This window comes from Natator depressus, chromosome 18 (genome assembly GCF_965152275.1).
Source record: "Natator depressus isolate rNatDep1 chromosome 18, rNatDep2.hap1, whole genome shotgun sequence".
Classification (NCBI taxonomy): domain Eukaryota; kingdom Metazoa; phylum Chordata; order Testudines; family Cheloniidae; genus Natator; species Natator depressus.
In genome coordinates, this window is record NC_134251.1 from 22,079,182 (window position 1) to 22,092,457 (window position 13,276).

The 13,276-nt window shown below is 65.5% G+C and overlaps 1 protein-coding gene across 5 annotated transcripts in view; it reads right to left on the reverse strand.

The window, feature by feature from the left end:
• Positions 1-2,757: 2,757 nt before the first annotated feature.
• Positions 2,758-13,276, reverse strand: part of PLEKHG5 (pleckstrin homology and RhoGEF domain containing G5) — a 120,154-nt gene continuing 109,635 nt past the window's right edge. For all 5 annotated transcript variants that reach the window (XM_074975255.1, XM_074975259.1, XM_074975257.1 and 2 more), the window contains 14 exons: positions 12,629-12,814; positions 11,379-11,549; positions 10,808-10,903; positions 10,268-10,318; positions 9,263-9,412; positions 9,056-9,166; positions 8,827-8,976; positions 8,309-8,446; positions 8,102-8,221; positions 7,704-7,836; positions 6,958-7,073; positions 6,044-6,201; positions 4,835-5,773; positions 2,758-4,520 (listed from right to left, as the gene is read on the reverse strand). In XM_074975255.1, the coding sequence (XP_074831356.1) occupies positions 4,511-4,520; positions 4,835-5,773; positions 6,044-6,201; positions 6,958-7,073; positions 7,704-7,836; positions 8,102-8,221; positions 8,309-8,446; positions 8,827-8,976; positions 9,056-9,166; positions 9,263-9,412; positions 10,268-10,318; positions 10,808-10,903; positions 11,379-11,549; positions 12,629-12,814 (2,529 nt within the window). In that variant the 3' untranslated portion in view covers positions 2,758-4,510. The remainder of the gene's footprint in view (positions 4,521-4,834; positions 5,774-6,043; positions 6,202-6,957; positions 7,074-7,703; positions 7,837-8,101; positions 8,222-8,308; positions 8,447-8,826; positions 8,977-9,055; positions 9,167-9,262; positions 9,413-10,267; positions 10,319-10,807; positions 10,904-11,378; positions 11,550-12,628; positions 12,815-13,276) is intronic.

Here is a 13,276-nt window from a genome sequence, read left to right on the forward strand (position 1 = left end):
CAGCCCCCTCCCACATGTCCCATAGCCGGTGAGTCCCAGGCCCAGAGCCTTCTCCCAGCGGGGCCGGCCTGGGGCTCTCCTGCAACCCGCCTCTCCAGGGCAAGCACTGCCAGGTGGCAACTAAACATCTTCACAGCCCAGCCAGCCCCAGCCCCAGCCCCAGCCCCAGACAGTGAGGGCCGACCCTGATTCCCAGAGAGCCTACGGACACCTCACCTTGGGGCTGTGGAGAAAGGGCAGCTCCGTCCCCAGCAGAGGGCAGCGAATGCACCCGAACACTACCCCTCAGCCCAGGGCTCCAGCCCATCACCCTGGCTTCCGGCACCACAGCCCGAGGTGGGGCCGGGGCCCAGCCCCCTCCCACCTGTTGGCTTTGCTCTCCAAGGCCTGGCCTGGGTCCTAGCACGCCGGCCTCTGCCCGCCTGCCCTCACTAGCGATGGCCAGGGAGGGCTCTGGTCCCCATTTTTGGCTGGAAACTTGGAGCTTTCTGTGGAATGCAGGCACATGTCACAAAAAGGGGTTGAGTTGAAACCCCAAATTTCAGGTGGGGGATGGGGCCTCACACGAGGGCTGGGAGTTTTCCCAGGGAGCCATTAAACCCCCCAGGCCAGCACAACCACAGCTGCCCTGCCACTGCCCCAGCAAGGGGCTCGTGCTGCCATGGAGCCAGGGAAGGGGGAGACTCTAAAACTCAAGAGAACCTGGCAGTTTTATCAGCCTGCCTCGTCTCATAGTCCATCAGCCCAGAGCCCTGGCCCCGTGCTCCCGCGCAGGGCTGCAGAGAAGCAGCCGAGGGTTCATGCCCTAGCCTCTTGCCAGGGACGCTGGCACCATGGGTATAGTTTGGGGGGCAGGGGCATTGCCCCCCAAAACTGCAAGCCTTGGGCAGGCATGGAATCCCCCCCCACACACACGCATGGCCCAATTGACCTGCCTGGTGCTGCTGCCCCGCCCCCAAGTATAGAAGTCAAACCACCCCTGTGGCCGGCACCTGGAGCAGAGCCGTGGGCGGTGTTCTCCCGCAGCAGGTGAGCGAGGCTGACCCCCCGCACTGCAGGCCAAGCTGGCACTAGCCACACGCCACCCCTACACCAGCTTCTGCTCCTTGGGCCTAGCGCCATGGAAAAGCACAAAGGCTCATGGGAGAACGGCTGGAACTGGACCCCCAGGCTGGGGCCTGCCCCATGGTGCCTAACCCCAGCTCTGCCACCTCCCAGCATTCACGGGACCCAGGCAGCTCAATGCCTGGTGCTCTGGAGCCGGCGTGCCCGAAATAGCAGGGGCTGGATTCCAGCCATGCCAAGATTTCTCACCCCTCTGACCTGTGGAGGGTACGGGGCTGGAACAAGGCTCTGCACCTCACCCCGTGTAAGGGGCAGGGCTGGAGGGCATATGCGATGGCTGCTCTGGTTTCCCGGGGGGCCAGGTCAGCTGCTCTGAGCTGGACTGCGGCAGTGCAGTGTTTTGCATGGCCCCAGAACACAGCCAGCCACCCAAGCAACTGCCAGCCAGCAGCTGCAGGGCCCCCACCGCACCCGCACCCTTGTTAAAGGACAAACAACAACTGAGCGCACACGCACCGTCTTTAATGGTTCACCTGGGAGGCAGTGGCGGCAGGATGGGACAGCACAGCGCAGGGATAATGTTCAACGGACAAGATGGACTAGCCCCAGAGCCAAGAGAGGACTCCTGCTTTGCACCCCCCAGGGCAGCCCGGGGCCCAGCCATTCAGCTACAAGTGGCAGGGAGGAAAAGGAGAGGCAACGCTGCTTCCCTGCCGCAAACCAGCCAGGACGCAGCTTCAGAAAATCAACACCAAGCTTAATAAATATGCAACTTTATATACACACATCCATGGGTGAGCGTGCCTGCCCGCGGGGCTGGGAACGACCGGGCAGAGGAATCTGCCACCCAGCCGCCGTGTCCCTTCCCACTCTCTGCTGCCGTTCTGCAGCAGCCTCCACAGCCTGCTGGCAGCCAAGTGTAATGAACTCCACCGAGGCCAGCAGTGCCCTGCCCTCTGCCATCCAGCCAGTACTGGCCCCAGCTGCCGAGGGCCTAGGCTTAGTGCAGGGAGCCCAGCCAGGAAGGAAAAGTGGTCCCCCTCCCTGGGGCTGCAGTGGGAAGCGTTGGGGTAAGAGCTTATTGCCACTGGGTGCTCGCTGCACAAGCCTCCTGCTGCTGCTCCAGAGACCAGCTCTGGTGGCCAAAGCGTTGCCCCGAGGCAGGGGTCTGAGTGAGGCCTACGCAAGGCCCCCATGGCACTGCCCCCTCCCCAGCACAGTGTGCACTGACCAGTGTGGGAGAGTGGCAGGTCCAACGCTCCCTTCCCACCTGTGGGAACACTAGCCAGCATAGGGTCCTCCGTGGCCCCCCGCTCCCCACAGGCTCCTTTGGTCTCTCCCACACACCTCCATGCTAGCCACTCCATACACAGCCCTTCCTGGCCTGGCTGCCTGCCCAGGATTCCCTGTAAGCCACCAGCTGCCCGGAGGACCCAGCCCCCCAGGAGGTGGGGAGCCCCCAGCCGCACCCCTGCAGGAGCAGCGCACCCTCAGCCGAGCAGGGCAGCCAGCAGGAGAGGGACCCTGCGGCCCAGCCCCCAGCACCACTGCCCCGCCTTTCCTTCCCGCGAAAGGTGAGGCCGGGAGCCCAGACAGCTGGAGCTGGGAGGTGTGGTGCTGATAGGTCCAGCCATGCCCCTCCCCAGTCTGACATCACCCCCACTCCCCGGCCTGCCCCCCCGGTTTCCTCCACCTTCCTAGCCCCTGTGACCTTGCCACGCCCATGGCCAGCAGGACACAGTGTCCATGGCAGCACCCCGCTGCCAGTGCCTCTCACTGTAGCTCTCCTCCCTCTTCACCCACTGCCAACGTTTGGATCCCTTCCTCAGTAAGCCCATCGCCACTTCCTGGAGCCAGTGCCTGAGATACCCAGCCCACTGCCTCGGTGACAACGCAGCCCCCCAGGGCGTTATCCTCAGTGGAAAACCACATTTCGGGGGCTTTAGTCATGCAGGAAGAAGCAACTCACCCCAGCAGGGAGCCGACAGAGCAGCCGTGGTGGCTGGCGGTGGGCAGGGGCTGCCCTGGTCTGGCTCCTTGCTGCAGTACTGGAATTTAAAGGGGCTTTTGCTTCTGGCTCCTGCAGCACAACCCCCTTCGGGACACAGCTGCCATCCTCGGGAGAGCTCCCAGGGTGCCCAGGCCGCAGGCCGCAATGGCATGTGAGCTTAGAGGAAGGGGAAAAGTTCTGGCTATTCCCCTCTGCCCCTTCCCTTCCAGCTGTAGGTGCCATGTGCCGCTGCAGGAAATGCAGCTTACCACAAATAAAGTGCACTCCGAACCCCCTGCTCCTGCTCCTGGGCAGGTTTCACCCTGCAGCCCTTGCGACAAACAGCTCTCTGCAGAGACGGTTCACAGAGAAGTGGGAAGCTCGACGATGGGGTCCCAGCAGGCGGGAGGTCCCAGTCTTTGCTGTAGTGTTTGGCTTTTGCTGAACCTGATGCAACGTGGCTTGTGTGTCTCCCCCATTGCAACAGGCCAGCGGTGCATGGAAGGCTGCAGTCACACCTAGCTCACAAGCCCCAGCCTGAGCTGCCAGACCCTGGGGTGTGGGGTTGTGAGTTCGGAGCTGGCCGCAGGCCTGTGGTAGGACAGGCGAGTTCGGAAGCCCAGCAGAGCCCTCTGGACCAGGGGCGCTCCAAGGGTGAGGTGGTAGCATTGGTCCCTGCTCACTGACTGTCAGGAACTCTCCGAGCACCGCCCAGGCCAGCAGTGTGGGGCTGGGCTACAGCGACCGACGTCTGAGAAGCAGAGGTCCTGTAGGGGGCGCCCTCTGCCCAACTTCGGCTCCAGAGTTCTCAGGCGTGGCTGCAGGGGCTCCAATGCAGCCGGCTCCCGGGATTCAAAGTGCAAAGGAGCAGCTCCCGGCCAGCCCCGGTCCTAGGAAGGGCTCCCTGGCCAGCCCAAGCGCGTCCACCTTCAGGGAGGAACCCAGGCCACGGCTCCATGGAGTCTGTCCCCAGGCACGCCACACTCCCACAGACGCACACACACGTACATACTCCCCACACGCGCACCCACACGTGTACATGTGCACACTCCGCACACGTGCACACACACACTCCACACACACACGCACTCCCCACACGCGCACCCACACACACGTGTGCATGTGCACACTCCCCACACACGCACACTCGCATGCACTCCCCACACACACACACTCCCCACACGCGCACCCACACACGTGTACATGTGCACACTCCCCGCACACACGTGTACATGTGCACACTCCCCACAGAGACATGCACCGGCGCACGCACACCCTATGTCCATACACCTGTGCCCTGTCTCTCTCCCATCCACACGCAGCCTTGACACGCTCCTGGCCGCTGCTTTTGGGGCCTGCAGCCTAACATCTCCCAGCGCCCTGGGCGCTCATGCTCCATCGTTGGGGGTTGGCGGAACTGGCAGCCCTGCTCCTCTCCTGGAGCCCCTGCAGCTCTCAGACCTCCCTGCAAGAGACAGGCAAACAGAGGCACTCTTAGCCGGCTGCTCTCGGGAGCACACACAGCCCCAGGGCACCTCCCCCCACCGCTGAGCCACGGGGCTGCCACTCAGGGAAGGAGATTGACGGGAAAAGCCAGACTTTGCCCCATGCATGTGCCCTGCCACGTGGGTGAGGGAGATCTGCAATGGCCCAGCCCCTGGGGCTGCTGGCGCCAGCTGGCTGCGGCCCAGCAAGCGTCCTTGTGACTGTGCAAAGAGGCCCATGGGCTCCCCCCACATGCCCACCCCGGCTAGCCCAAGCGAGCCCCGTGACACTCACGAGGCGGTCAGCGTGGAGTTGAGGAGCAAAGTGGTCCTGATCCTGTACAGCTGAGCCAGTGTCAGCTTGCGGTGCTGGGCCGCCTGCGGGTCTGACAGTGTCCGGTGCGCAAGGGGCAGCTCCTGGCAGCACTCGGGAGCCCCCTCAGGCCCTGCTGGGGGAGCGTCCTGCCCAGGCTCCGCGGGGGAGGCGTCGCTGCTCTCGGCTGGGCAAGCAAAGCCCTTGGCGCACGCCAGCTCCTCGGGCTCGGAGAGCTCTGACGAGGAGCCCCCGCTGCTGCTGCTGCAGGTGCTCAGGCCCAGGCTTCGGCAGTCCGACCGGCCACCCTGGCTCCGGGCGCCCGCCCTGCTAGTCCTCTGGCAGCCAGCCGGGGCCTCGCGCCGTGCACGCCCTTGGCTGGGGCCTGCCAGGAACGTGGCCGGGCCCGGAGCCGTGAAGAGGTCGCAGAGGCTCTTGCTCTGGGCAAGGAGGGGCGAGGCTGGGATCAGCTGCAGCAGGCTGGCCTCCGACTTGGACTTGAGCGCTTTCCCCTTGCAGGGCAGGAGCTGCACGGGCGTCCTGCGGCGCAGCTTGGGCGAGGGGGCACGCTGCGCCTGCGGGGGCCCCCTATCCTCCGCCCCTGGCGCCAGCTGCTGCGCCTCAGCAAGCTCCTGGATGGAGGTGGGGGAGAGGGTGCCGTAGGCACTGTCGATGGACGCCGACCTGCAGCCGCTGGGATCCGGCGTCAGACAAGTAGAGCTGAGGGGTGCCCGTGTCTCTGCAACCTCCCCGCCCTCCTCCAGCAGCTCCCGGGTGGGGGTGGTGGACGACGCAGTGGTGCTGATGGAGGTCTCGTCCGACTGCGAGCTGAACGGCCCCACTTCCAAGTCCGGGAAGGAGCGCTCCTCGCTGGCATCCACCACCACCACCGAGATGGTCTCCGTGGAGCCGCCGGAGGGGCTGCAAGAGCAAGGGGAGAGTCAGCCAGGGATGGGGGCTGGGAGGGACGGCTGGCTCCAGGCTGCGGCACACTGGGGCGGGGCAGGAGCGAGGGGAGCAGCCAGCACTGGGCGTGATGAGTGCTTGGGGCCATGATGGCACGAGGTGCCAGGCTTCTCCTGCAGGGCCGTGCAGCACCTGGCATGCCGCATTTCCCGGCTGGACAGTCTCCCCTGGCCCGCACTGCGAGTGGCCCCTGAGCTCTGATGGGGGGGGCGGGGGGGGTTGTACCATCGTTGGGAGTCCAGGCTGTTGCTGCTCCTGCGCAGGATGGTGGGCGAGCTGGCTGCCGAGGCCCCACTCTCCCCGTCCTCTCCCTCCTCCAGGCTCTGCAGATGCTGCCCTTGGCTACGCTGCTGCTCCTGGAGACGCAGCTGCTGCAGGAGGTTCTGTGGGGAAGGGGCAGGACACAGCGTAGGAACGGGAGAACACGGCCGGCCCCAGCTGGGGCGCCGATCCCCATCCTAGACCAGGGGCTCCACACCGCTCAGGGGCTGTGTGCTCACCGGGACTGCCCCGGCAGGGGCCCGGTTCCCAGCAGCCTGCACACAGCCTGAGACATGCTGCCCCTGCCCACATGGGTCCGCTGGCTGTGGAGCAGAGACGCAGCACTGCCATTACCGTTCCCCTCCCCGGGGCTGCCAAAGGAGGGAGATTCACTGCAGGGCATGACAGCTTGTGGCACTGGCCCTTCCAGGGGGAGTGTGCACTGTCCGAGGCTGTCTCCGCTGCCGAAAGCGGAGAGATCACAGCGAGATAACCAACGCCTGGGAGTGACTGTGCTTCAAATGCTCCTGGGGACAAGGTCACCCTGGGGGGAGAGAGGTGACACCTCGGGCAGTGGTCGGGCTGCCTGTGTCCCTGTGTGCACCCAGTCTCTCTGCAGGTCTGCCTGCTGCTGGCAGAGCTAGGAGTGCACAGGGCAGGCCTTGGCTGCGTCTCCATTTCCTTGTCTGGCCCCCTCTCAGAGAAGGGCACGTGCTCTGAGCTGGTGTTGGAAACCCCAGGCTGGTGCCGGCACTAGATGAAACGCCCACCGCCTCTCAGATCGGGGATGCTGCAGCGGCTCAGCACTGGCACTGTGGATCCCAAGGCCTGGCGGAAAGGTGCTTTGCCTGGAATGCAAGTGTTTGCTCCTGAATCACCTGTGCATTGTACAGTGCCTCGATCCAGCCACGGCACAGGGACTGCCCGCTGGCCTGGAAGGTGTAGGCTCCCACGGCGCTGCGCAGCTCGTTGAGATAGATCAGGAGGAAGGAGCCTGCAAGGGGGACAGGAGGCAGCAACCAAACATGAGCAAAGGCACCTCCCACCGGCCCGGGCGAGTTACCGCAGACACGGTGAGTGCCCAGCACGGGGAAGCAAGGAGACACGCCAGCTCTCGGGACAAGGCCGGGAAGGCACCAGAGCAGCAGAGTGAGCAGGGGCTCAGGGTTCGGCCATGCGTAGTCAGAAGGGGCCTAGTGCCCAGGCCCCAGGGACAAATCACGCTGCAGCCTCTGTCCGCGCCAGAGCCCCGGGGGCGACGGTGCTGTCGCACTGCAGGAGGGCAGGGTGCAGAGGCTGTAACAGCCCAGACACGAAGGGCAGGAGCCGAGCCATTTGCTCCCCACACTCCCAGCCCTGGGGTTCCTGGGGCTGGGAGCACTAGGGGGTCAGTCCCTGTGGGAATGGAGGGAGAGCCCTGTGCCCTGGCCGCCTCAGTCTGCCAGCAGGGAGCGGGATTCAGTCTCCTGCCCACAGGCTGGCAGGACAGGGGGAAAGAGAGAGAGAGGAAGCTCCTCCAGCTCGGAGGGGCTGCGAGGGGCTACGGGAGACGCTCTGAGGAGAGGAGCCCAGGGGAGCTACACAGCCAAGGCCCGGCTCTTGGATCCCAGCCCCGCAAGCTCACCGGGGTCCTTGAGCTCCCGGCAGACAATCTTGTCCACGAGCAGGGGCTGCCGGATGACCTTGGTGCGCTCAGCCTTCTTCACCGGCTTGGTGATGAGGAACAGGTCCGTGAAGAGGAAGCAGTAAACGTCCATCTGGAGAAGGCAACAGCACAGGGCTCATGGGATCCTGCTGAGCAGCCAGGCTCTGGGGCAGGGGGGCAGGTGAGACCCTGGAAGTCATGTTACCAAGCCATGCCCACAGGAGCTGGTTCCCAAGGCCAGCCAGCTGCGGGGCGAGGACGGACGCCTGCTGCACCCTCCACCCCCAGCTCATCAGGCAAAGGAAGCCCTGGCTGAGGTAACTGCCAGGCCGGTCCCGGGGGCTGCTTGGGAGCTCTGCTCTGGCCGCACTGCTCACCTTGCTGTCTTTACCTTCCTTCATTTTCAAGCTCCCCTCCAGGAGGAGCTGCCGCGTGTCCTCGGGGGAGGTGCCCAGGATGGGGGCCGTCAGGTCCAGGCGCAGGAACTCCTTCAGGAGCTGCCAACAAGAGAGAAAGGACGCAGTCAGGGGTCATGGGGCAGGGGCCAGCCCGGCTTGCACGCCCCCTGCCACCACAGTCCATACCTTATCCACCTCCTCCGTGCTGCTGTCCACCACCTCGTAGGAGTCAATCCGGCTGAGGATGGCCACCAGCCTCTGCTGCTCCTGCCGCTGGCGCATCCGCGAGTTCACGTGATTGATAAACCGCTCCACGGAATTGATCTGCCACAAGGGGAGCGGTCAGAGGCGCATAGGGGAAACTGGTGGCTGGCAGCCCCTGGCGCAGCAGGCGTGATGAGGAGCCCTGCCCCAGGCCCCGTGCCCCACGCCCTGGTCCAGCAGGCTTGGCAAGGAGCCTGCGGAGGCAGGAGGCAGAGTCTGGGTGACCCTGCCAGGCACAGTCAGCACTGGCTGCAGACTGGGGACACGGCTGCTTGCTGGGCACCGGTCGCCCCGGCCCTGGGGAAAGGGCGCACGGGAGCCCGCGGCCAGCACCAAGGCACGGCAGGGACGCAGGCTGCACGCCCTCTGCCGCTGACTCGGCCGGCAGCCGTCTACCCGGGGAGGCATGGCCCATCCGCCCGCACTCCCTGGCAGGTTACCATGGTGATGACAGCGTCCCGGGTGCAAGGGTCGTCCGTTTTCTTCAGCACCGACTTGAGCAGCAGCGGGTACTTGGTGAGGCGCTGGTGCGGCTTCACCAGCATGTCGCTGAGCTTCAGGCGGTTGCACTGCTTGTGCTTCTCTGCCCACTGGAAGCAGAGACGGGGGCGTGTTAGCGACTCGGGGGCGGCGCGCGCCGGCACCCGTGCGCCCGGCTCCAGGCCTTACCGTCACGTAGGCCCGGAAGAGGTCGCTGTCCCGCAGCAGCGTGCGCATGTACTCCAGGCAGGCCTCCTCCTCCATGCAGTAGTGGATGTAGGGCTTGAAGAGGGAGCCAAACTGCAAGGCAAACCAGAGCGCCCGTCAGAGCCCAGGGCGCCTCCCCGCCAGGCACAACCATGGCAGAGTGAGCGGCACCTGGGGCCTCACACCCACCATTTTGAATCCCTTCAGGAAGTCCACAGGGTCCAGCAGCGCCTTGGTTTTCCTGGCCTTCTCCAGGACGGGGGCCATGACGCTGCCCCACAGGGCACGGTGCAGCTGGATAATCTCCTGGATGTTGCTGAACAGACGCTCAGCTTCCACCTGTAAGCACAGCAAGGGGGGCAGTCGGGCTCTGGTGACGCCCTGGCGGTTCAGCCCTGGCAGGACAGTCAGGGGCAGGGTTTGCCAGACTGAGTGGCTGGGATCCCCATGCAGCACTGGGATCCCCTGCTCCTGGGCCTCCAGGACAGCTGCCCAGAGCGGCACAGCCCGCGTTGCCCTGCCCCGGGGAGACGGGCTCGCTGCAGGAGGCACCGGGCACACCGTCGCCACACGCCCTGCGGTGGGTGTGAGGCCAGGCCACCGCGCAGCTCAAGGACCGTCCATTAGCTCGAGCAGAGCTGCTGGTTCAGGGTCCAGAGGGCCAATTCCTCCCATTAACGGGCGGGGGAGTCCCTGTGTCTCTGCTGCAAGCTCCCAACCTCACCACACGACACCTTCCACCCTAGGGCTCCATGTCAGCCCCAGTCCGACAGCAGGGCGGGGCCACCCAGAGAGCTCCTCCCAGCGCAGGGCGGGGCCGCCCACAGAGCTCCTCCCAGCGTGGGGCGGGGCTGCCCAGAGAGCTCCTCCCAGTGTGGGGCGGAGCCACCCAGAGAGCTCCTCCCAGCGCGGGGTGGGGCTGTCCAGAGAGCTCCTCCCAGTGCAGGGCGGGGCCGCCCAGAGAGCTCCTCCCAGTGCAGGGCGGGGCCGTTTGGGGGCCGGGGAGCTCCTCCCACCGTGGGGCCGGGCTGTTTGGGGGCCGGGGAGCTCCTCTCAGTGCGGGGCGCGGCAGCCCAGGGCCCCTCGCTGGCCCAGAGCGAGGGGCAGAGGCTGGGACTGGCTTATGCCTGCGAGGACCCTGCAGGCGATGATGGACTTGCTGCCCCCGAGCCCCGGGGGTAGCTGGGCCCTTACCTCACCCAGCAGCCCTGACTCCTGCAGGTTCAGCAGGCAGCAGAGGAAGAGCTGCAAAGAGAACAGAGAGCAGGCAGTGCAGAGCCGGCACATCCGACCCTCCCACTGCGCACGCCCATGCCCCACCGGGCCACCAGCAGGGGAGGATCTCAACAGGCCGCAGCCCTGGAAGGGGGTGTCCCTCCCTACTGGGGGCCGGAGGCTGCATGATGTGCAGGCCGTGATGGACACCAGTCCGACCCAGCCCAGCTCCAGGCTGTGGCTGCGAGCCAATGGCTGGGCACAGCTGAGACCAGCCAGCCAGGGGCTCTTGGATGCTGCACTGGTGAGCGCAGCGTACAGAATAAACTAACTGCTCCTGGCAGAGACGGAGCCAGTGAAAGCTGCCCTGGCTCAGCCCTCTGCCCCCGGAAGGGCACGTCACAGTCTCCTGGCCTCCAGGAGTCACTGGCCTAACACCTGTCGTGCCCCCCACAATGGCTTGGCAGGAGCCTGGCTCTGCCCATTCCCAGGGCCACGAGGCGGGCAGGGGAGACTCACGTCTGTGATCACTTTCAGCTTCCGGATGTAGGTGGCTTCTGTTTGCAGCAGCTCCCAGATGGCCTCCTGCTGGTGGCACTGCCGGCGTGTCAGGGCCTGGCGAAGGGCAGAAGGGTCAGCACCATGGGGCTGCGGGGGCCGGGGTGCTGAGACCCCTCAACAGTGCGATGTTCCCACCGAGAGCAGGATGGACAGGGAGCGAGCCTCCTGCCTGCAATCGTCTCCCGCGCACGAGGAGCCTAGCGCCTCCCCCAGCCAGGACGCGAGGAGAGGCCCTGTCTCATGGGCCCAGCAGAATCCCAGTCCCACAGGGCAACATCCCAGAAGGGGGAAAGAGGCCAAGGCACTGAAATGTGTTTGGGGGAAGGTCTAGCTCCCTCCTGCCTGGCCACCTGGGGGAACAGGTGCAGTGGGCCCCGGCCAGCAGCCCGTGGCAGGGAACAGGAGCAGTGTGGCTGGAGGAGAGTTGCTCTAGCCCAGCCTTTTGGGAAATCTCACCCCAGGACCCCAGCACCCTGCTGGGATGTTCTGCACCAGCCAGAGCCCCCTCCCGACACACGCCCAGCATTACCTCCGTGCCCTCGATGATCTCCTGCCAGCTGTCTTCCAGGCCCAGGCTGGTGTCGTCCTCCTCTTCCTCCCAGGAGTCCTGGTCAAAGCGGAGCTGCTGGGGGAGCTTGGGGAGGCCGAAGACGCTATAGCTGTGCAGCTTGCTCTCCAGCTGCTCCATCTTATCCATCTCCTAGCGGAAGGGAGCACAGCTGGCTAAGAGCGCACAGCGGTGGGCGAGGGGGTTGCTTCCACTCGGAGGGTCCCTCTCCCATTGCCAGCGCTGCCCGCTCAGGAGCTCACAGACCCAGCTTCCCGCTGGGAGAATCCCTCCCGCCGAGGGGCTGCAGGGCCTGCACCAGCGTCCTGGAGCACAGCACCCGCCCGGCCAGGCAGGAGAGGAGGCTAACGGGATGGGGCAGGCGGCTGAGGCCCCAGCATAGGGGATTCCCGGCCTTTGGCCATCACTGGGCCTCGTGCCAGGATGCTCGGCAAGGAGCCCCAGGCCAGGCAGCTGGCGTGCAGCGGCAGGCCCCTGCAGAAGGCCTGAGTGACTCACAGTGGGCACCTGCGGGAGCCTGCCTCAATCCAGCCCTGGGGCTGAAGGCCACAGAGAGGACAAAGGGCACGGAGAGCTGAGGCAGACGGGAGGTTGCCACTCCCTCCCCAGCTGTGCCCCGGCTCAGCAGCAGCACCGAGCTCTCAGGCAGCAGCCCCTCGTGGGCTCCGGACCCTGCTGCTGATCTGCTGAGCTCTGCCGCAGCCAACACACCCCACCACACCCCTTTCCAAACCCAGGCAGCTCCTGGCTCTGCACAGGTCTCCTTAGCTGGGCTGAGAGCAGCCAAAGAATCCCACCAAGTGGCTTGTCCAGGATGTGCCTGCCGCCAGCTCTGGGGTTAGGCCCATTTCTGCCAACTTCAGCAACCTCTGACCTCCTGTCCCAAACTAACCCAGCGCCCCAGCAAAGTGCATGGACCGGCCTTGCCCAGCGGGCAGGGGACACAGGCCAACACCTGCCAGAAGCTTGGAATGATGCTGCCCCTCCCAGACACAGGCGGTCAGCGCCATCCCCCCAACAGCCCACAGCTCTGCCCTGCAGAACCTGGCGCCCAGGAATTCCTCCCTGGGCAAACAGCCCCAGATGGCAGCCAGCAGAGACTATGGGGGGGGGGGCGCTGCTCCTAATTCCACTCAACAGCAGAAATTTGGGAGCCAAGAGCCCCTGGCAGCAGGGACAGGCCCAAGCCTAGTGCCAAGCAGCTGACATACCCGTCCGAAGGGGCCGGTGCTAGCGCCGGAGCCAAAGAAGCCACTGAAGCGACTGGCGGCCCTATTCTTCCACGTATCGATTCCATTGCTGGGCAGGGAGCAGCTGAAGTGCTGCAGGGGGTCCTGGCCCGGGATGCTGGAATCACCCAGAAACTCGTTCATGTTCTTCCGCTTCCGCCCGGGGGCCTGGAATTCCAGAGAGAGACACCTTAGGGGCTGCTGAGAGTGGGGAGAACTCACACAAACAGCCCCGGGCAGGGGCCAGAGCTGCCCCATCCAGCCACCAGCCTGGCCTCTGCACACCTCGGTGAGCCAGTAACCCTCCAGCAGCAGGTGAAGGAGGCGGGCGGCAGCTCAGCCTGCCAGGAAGAGGGCGCAGTGCACAAAGCCCCCAGGGCTGCCCCATCCCTCCCCAACCCACAGCAGGGTCTTGCTAGTCTTGGAGCAGGATGGCCACAGGGGCTCAGGTGCCACCTGAGTGACACCCTGGCTGACGGTGCACAGAGCCCTGCACCAAGGCCAGGCGTGCGGGCACCAGCCCCAAGACAGCCAGGCGTCCTGCCAAGCAGGGCTGACATGATCCCAAGGGCTCTGGGAAGGGGGCTGTGGCTGCAGCCCAGCGCCCTGGGACACTGGCTACATCTGACC